General features: G+C 46.8%; 1 protein-coding gene across 1 annotated transcript in view; it reads left to right on the top strand.

Annotated features, from left to right (window-relative positions):
* The window catches only part of NME7 (NME/NM23 family member 7), a 111,581-nt gene that overhangs the window by 68,669 nt on the left and 36,019 nt on the right, over positions 1 to 6,893 (top strand). The window contains exon 11 of the mRNA XM_006764180.2: positions 163 to 270. Coding sequence (XP_006764243.1) covers positions 163 to 270 — 108 coding nt within the window. The remainder of the gene's footprint in view (positions 1 to 162; positions 271 to 6,893) is intronic.

A 6,893-nucleotide genomic window follows, 5' to 3' on the forward strand; every position in this document is an offset into this window, starting at 1 on the left:
GGAAAAGTTTCCATACATTCATGTTATTTCCGAGAAAAATTAGTCCCCTCAATGTATTCATGTATTCCATAAACAAATAATTCCAATGTTTTATATTGCTGGCATTTTTCTTACCAACACCACTTGGCTGACTTGGCTCATCTGCGTATGTGTGTTGAACAGGAAATTGCCCGGCATCTGCGCCCCGGCACCCTCCGGGCGGTCTTCGGCAAATCCAAGATCCAGAACGCTGTGCACTGCACCGACCTGCCGGAGGACGGGCTGCTGGAGGTGAGTCGGAAACATCTGCTTGTAGCTCAGGTTCACCAATAAGCTCAGCAGTCCTGGTGTGTAAGGACCTCTTAATATTCTTGGGTGATACTGTTACTGGTCACCTGATAACCCCAGGCTGCAGCTTTAAAAGTCCGAGTGGTAGGATGCGGTTTATAACTGGATAGCCTTCAAAGAACTGTTGTTTTTCTGATTGGCATATATTATGGCCTAAAAGTAATTTAAAAAGTGAAAAACTACAGCATTAATTAAATAGTATGAAACCTGTTTTAAAGTCAGGTGAAAATATCACCAGAAGTGGCTAGTCATGGAAATCTATCAGTGAAATCCAGAAGTCTAATATGCAATGTGAGAGCATTGAAAGAAATAGCCACCGTTCGTTGACTCTATCAGGTTCTGCCATCGGAAGTGCTCCGTGTAAATTACGTCTGGGAATCCCACAGCAACTCTAATAAGTTGGTATTATATCTGTTTTATCAGGGAAATGAAATTGAGACTCAGAGGGGTTAAGTAACATCCTCAAATCAAACAGTGCATGTAGAACAGGGCCGTGCTCTGACCTCTCATCTGTTTAACACATTAAGCGCCCAGCCTGTTTGGTCTTCCAGCCAGAAAATATAGTGTCAGTCACCAGTGACTGACTGGGCACTTAACGTGTTAATTAACATAAAATAAAAAACAAAGAATTATAAGAAAACATAAAGAAAAATTGGTCTGGTTTGGGGTTAAGAAAGTCATTTGTTGGCCAAAGCAAAGAAATTTTAAGGAAAGGATTGATATTCTTTTTTATAGTTTAAAAAAATTTTATGTGTCAAAAGGAACTAATGCAATGAAAAGACAAATGCTAAATTAAGGAATATATATATGCCTAAGCGACCAGTCGACTGGTTGCTATGACGTGCACTGACCACTAGGGGGCAGACACACAATGCAGGAGCTGCCCCCTGGTGGGAGCGCCACTCAGCTGACAGACGGGCGCCAGATGCTGGGCTCATGGCTGGCAAGTGCAGCTGCAGCAGTGCGAGCCTCTCCCGCCTCTGCGATAATGCTACCAAGCTAGTGGTGGCAGCAGCAGGCACAGCAGGTCCAGGATGAGCAGGAGCAGCATGGTGCCCAGCCCGGGCTCAGGGCTCCTCCCTGGCTGCCTGCTGCTTCACGCACTACTACATCCCTGCCTGCAGGGATTGGGCCGAAACTGGCAGTCCAACATCCCCTGGGGGTTTCTTGATTACGAGAGGACACAGGCCAGGCTGAGGGACCCCACCGGTGCACGAATTCGTGCACTGGGCCTCTAGTTGTAGTATAAAGGACAGAAAAATGATATCCACAAGACATCTTACTTTAGTATTTTTTGTTTTATGTCAAATCTATCAATCTTTTATTTTATTTCTACCTTTGAAATCATCTGTAGAGAAGCCTTCCCCATTTTGTTTAATTTTCTTGCATTGAAATGCTCAGTGCACCTGGCACCTGTGTGGACACGTGGTGTGAGGGAGAGATCCAGTCAGTGTGATGACGTTGCTCATCAGCGCTTCCTTTCATTGCCATTTCTCGTTGATTGATGCCCATGCACACCTGTGCCTGTTTCTGAACTTTCCATTTTATTCCACTGGTCGGTGCCAGAAAAATACTACTTTACTACTGCGGTTTATTTATCCTTTAAGAAAGTTTTCTTGGTTATTCTCTTAAGCTTATTCCTCCACGTGAACTTCGCACGAGTCTGTCGAGTTCTTTACCCCACGCCACAGGATGCCAAGGGGACCGGGGCTGACATCCGCTGTGTTTGTGATTAGTGTGGGAGTGACGTGTCTGTAGTGGCCAACCTCTCCACCTGCACAGGTGGCTGTCCCTCCTGCCCTCCCTTATGCCAGCAGAGCCTTCGCTTAGTGTGGGCCTGGGGCACAGCCTGTCACCTTTCTTCCCGCCAGCTTTTGTTCTTGTTGCTGTAGAGAATGACTTCATGAGCTCCAGTAAGATTTTCTCCTGTAATCCAGGGTGTAAATTGGCTAAAATCTTATCCAAACTAAAATCTTACCTAACCCTGGTATGAAATGCTGACCATACTCCCAAAATGTAAAAATGGTACAAACATCACCTTTTAATTACCTAAAGGATTAAGTGTTGGTTTTAAATTCCCACCTATTTTATGACTATTCCCTTCACCTTCTGATGGCTCAGGACCTACAGTCTAGGTTTGACTACAGAGTGTTGTTCAGCGAAACTGAAACGTTATTAATCATGAAATTTATGCCCATTAACAAATGCTATCCAAGTATGCCTGTGACTGCTCATGCAGTTTAGACTATTACCGCCTGCAGTTTACAAAGCCATTTACGAAATGATTAAAATCGTTCTAACCTGGCTGCACAGCAGATTTAATTGCAAATATAAAAAACAACACAGCAAGTGGAAGTTGTGCCCTAACAGCCTCCTGTCCTGTGGCTGGTGATTTATAGCTGATGTGACCTCCGCTGAGTCACTTTTTCTTTCCAGGCCTCATTTCTCTTATCAATAGAATGGAACAAAGAACGCTGATACACCGAGGACTGCTCTCTGAGTCAGGGATTAGCTCCTTGCAGATGGCTTGGCTTTAAATGGCCAAGCCTTGTCCAGAACACATGGAGGCCAGAAGAGTTATCTGCTCATAGGCCTTCGGAGTGCGGGTCAGCGTGACACAGACACGCCTCTGACCGGGAACATTGGTACTCACACGTGCTGTTCCTTAGGGAGCATTCTTTAGTTGTAGGTGACCACGACCTTTACTGCCCAGTCCAGGACCTTTTTGAAAGGCAGTTCCCGTCTCAAAGGCATATGCTGGAGCTGTCGGGGGCACAGGGACTATGGGCTCCCCGTTGCTGTGGCCAGAACGGAGCAGTTTACACCTCAGTCTTTCCCGCGTGATGTTTCCTGAGCCACGCTTGTGCCGAATGTCCAGGAAGTATGATTTCAATGTATATTTTGTCCTCATAACAAACCACACAGAGTGTTTGCCTGGCTGACATTGCGCTAGGATTTCAAAGCAACTCGACCCTTCCCCTGTTCACACTGAGCTCACAGTAAGTGACAGAGGGTGAGTTACAGGGAGGAAGGACAGCGGCTGCAGTAGGACACAGGCCAGGGTGTATTTCACTGGGTGTCCCCTGACACTGTCGGTAGTGACTATAAAGACCTTAAGTTTCTGCTTTAAAGAGAGCCTGAATGGGAATGATCTAGTTTAACTAGTAATAAAAGAAATATTAGTTTTCTACCAATGGCAACACTTTGAAGTCTCAATGCCCACTTCCAGTGAGGCTCCAGGAAAATGGATTCCTCAGGGGCTGGTGCCAGTGATGTGGCCACAGGTATTAAAAGCCATGGGTTGTTCCCTACAACTTGTCCCAGAATTCCACTCCTCAGAATTCACCCGAGGAGGAGGGTAGCTGGGCAGCGAGGGGACAGCCGGCCGCACGGTGTCATCACGGAGGAGTTGTGGTGATTACAGCGGAACAGGGTGCGTGGCTGTGGGTCTAGCTGAGAATGGTTCCTGTGTGCTCATAGCTCCTCGCTCCCTCCAACCCAGCAGCATAGCCAACAGTCGGCATAGCTCTACCCCGGCACTTACTCATCTCACTGCACCTGGCTCCCGATCCTGTACATGAAGATCTGAGCAGTGCCTGCCGTCAGATAGCATGGTGTCCAGACAGAGCCACTGCTGAACAAATGCTAGCAATTGATCGTTACAGTGCCTGTCTCCTCATGTGTGTTTCCCACAAGACTGAGCACCCAAAGGGAGGGATCTGTCTTGCTTGAATATGAAAACTCTCCAGTAAATCATTTTTGAAGGGAAAGTGGGGAGGGTTTGGTTAAATAAATTTTGGTTCGTGTACTCGGGCTGAAGTATGTAACCCTTTTTCTTTAATGATGGTAACAGAGACCTCCCTGTAGCAGTGGCCTTGGTTCATGTTAGACTCACCTCGGCCACTTTTAAAATCTGATGCTCAGACCCACCCTTAGAGAGTCCCACTTTTTTCCTTTTGGAATAATTTCAAACTTACAGAAGAGTTGCAAGTACTATACAAAAACTTTTTTGTTTTAATAAGCATTGGGGTTCAGTTGCCAACACAGTGCCCCATAATCTCTGAATACTTTAATGTGTATTTTTTTTATTATTCTAACTCAAGGATATCTTTTCATTGATTTTTAGAGAGAGTGGAAGAGAGAGGGAAAGACAGAGAGAAAATCAATGTAAGAGAAACACATCGATTGGTTGCCTCATGCACGCCCCCAGCAGGGGATGGAGCCTGCAACCTGGCCATGTGCCCCGGTGGCCTCTTGGTGCCTGGCTCTGTGCTCAACTGCTGAGCTATACCAGCCGGGCCAGGTATTTACATTCTTTAAAAACACAGCAGTAGACAGGGTACATGTAGCCCTGCCCTCCCGGAGCTCATCTCCAGGGGTGGTCACCATAGTCATTGTTTTTTGGAATGACGTAAGTATGGCTCTGTTGGAGTGACCAAAGTATGGATCTGTTTATCTTTTTCAACTATTCTGTCACTTGGTTATATCATGTTTGTGGTTATAATATAAAATGTTAAGAAATACATAAAATATTTCATTGTTTATATAGGTGATCAAAACAAATCTGAATTTGGCTGCATAAGTGTTTCTGCATGGGTTCTGGTGCCAGTGTACTGCATTAACCAGAAGCAAACAGGTGCAGTGACTAAGAGATGGGCGGCCTGGGTCTCCTGGCCTCCACACACACCCACACTTGTAACCTATCTCAGTTCTAGTTTCTATCGCGAGGGAAGAGTTGTGATTTTTACTAGTACCTTGTCAAAGAGGAACAACTTGTATAAAGACAAGAGCAGCATTCTCTTAGAGATCTAAAAATAGCTTAGTAAGCCCTGGGCTTGACCCTGAGATAGAAAATGGCAGGAGATAGGCTGGAAGAGTCAGCACAGGCCTTGTACTGACACACTAAGACATCCGGGGAGGATCCCGGTCACCCCGGGAGGATTCTGTTACCCAGGGAGGATCCCGATCACCTCAGGGAAGATTCAGTCACCCCTGTAGCCTGAAAGGAAGTCTCAGCATGGATAGCCAATGTCACGGCGTGACTGCCCACACTGTGACTGCCCACACCGTGACTGCCCACACCGTGACTGCCCACGCCGTGACTGCCCACGCTGTGACTGCCCACGCAATGACTGACACTGTGACTGACACTGTGACTGCCCACTCTGCTGCACAGACGCTGGTGCAGAGGTTACGGGAGCTCCCAGACTCTGGGGAGAATGTGTATTATAAGATGTGAGCGCCACATCACTAATCCCCATTTCAAACGTCAGACACCAGGAGCTGTGAATAACGACAGTGGGGAGGGTCTGAAACAGCCTTGGAGAGGGGGCTGATCACAGGATGGACCTTCTGGGTGATGCTTAGGATGCGGGGGATTTGGGCAATGAGGTGCATCGTGATGCTGTTGTTTCTGAGCTGGATGACACGGGCGAGGGTCTGCAGGTGGGCGCGCTGAGGGAGGACCATTGACCTCAGCCAGGGAGGGGAGCGATAAGTCAGGGGAGAGGCGGCAGGAGGGGCCGCAGCAGCCTTCCCAGGAGGCCGGGGGGACAGGGAAGAGCTGTGGCCAGTGCAGACGTGTTAACTTCAGAGTTTCAGTATTTGTCAAGGACTTAAATAAATATTGAATAATTGAATGAAGATGATTAAGAATCATGAAGGAACCCAAAGGCACAAACTAGAAAGACGTTAACACTGACTCATCCCAGAACTATATAATCTACATTTCATAAGCTGATATTATAACCAAGTGTGACCTTCTAGCAATCGACAGAAATGTGTAACTAAAATAGTAACCCCTCTGAGTTAAATATTATTTAAAACAAATAAATAAGCATGCTCATGAGAGCTCGTTTCCCATCATCGCGGAGTTTCTGAAGGAACTCCCAGGCGCTGTGCCTCCTCACCTGGCACATCCGATAAAGCTCCAGCCACCACCTCCTGGGCGACGGTCCCCTCCTCTCCCTGGCGCTGGAAAAGGGAGGCGTTGGCCTTTGCACTCTGCACTCCAACCTGGACTCTTGCCTTTGGTTGCACACTGCCTCACCTTCCAGCCCATGACTAAGCATGAGCTGCATTGATAAGTAACTCTTGGCGACTAAAAGTCCTTCCAGAGGGGACAGAAGTCAGCTTCAATGGCCTGATCAAATCCATCCTCCTTCCCGTTCATAAAGCATTGCTGCTACTCCTTGGTTCTAGAGTAAAGGTTGCTAAACCCACTACTGTTCTTTGCCCATTAGACAGTGATGGACATTCCAGCCTTAACAAGAGAAAACAGGGGTAGTCTGATAGACGGAAAATGCCAGAATCGGTGTGTTCAGAACAAATGTATAGAGAAGGTTTGCAGGTGAGGTAAAGCTTTTAGTGAAACTTAAAAGGCCTTCAGGCCTCAGGTGTCAAATACCAGCACTACCACAGAGCGCAAGCAGTGTTCTGTGAGATAATTGTGAATAACCGTGATTAACCGTGACTGTCTCCTGTTCCTCTTTAACCCGAACATCCCTTTAGCCATAAAGGTAGCGCCTACATCTTGCCAGTGTCTTATTTTTAATATATCCCAATAT

The sequence above is a fragment of the Myotis davidii genome, unplaced genomic scaffold, assembly GCF_000327345.1.
Source record: "Myotis davidii unplaced genomic scaffold, ASM32734v1 scaffold401, whole genome shotgun sequence".
In the NCBI taxonomy this organism is placed as follows: Eukaryota; Metazoa; Chordata; class Mammalia; order Chiroptera; family Vespertilionidae; genus Myotis; species Myotis davidii.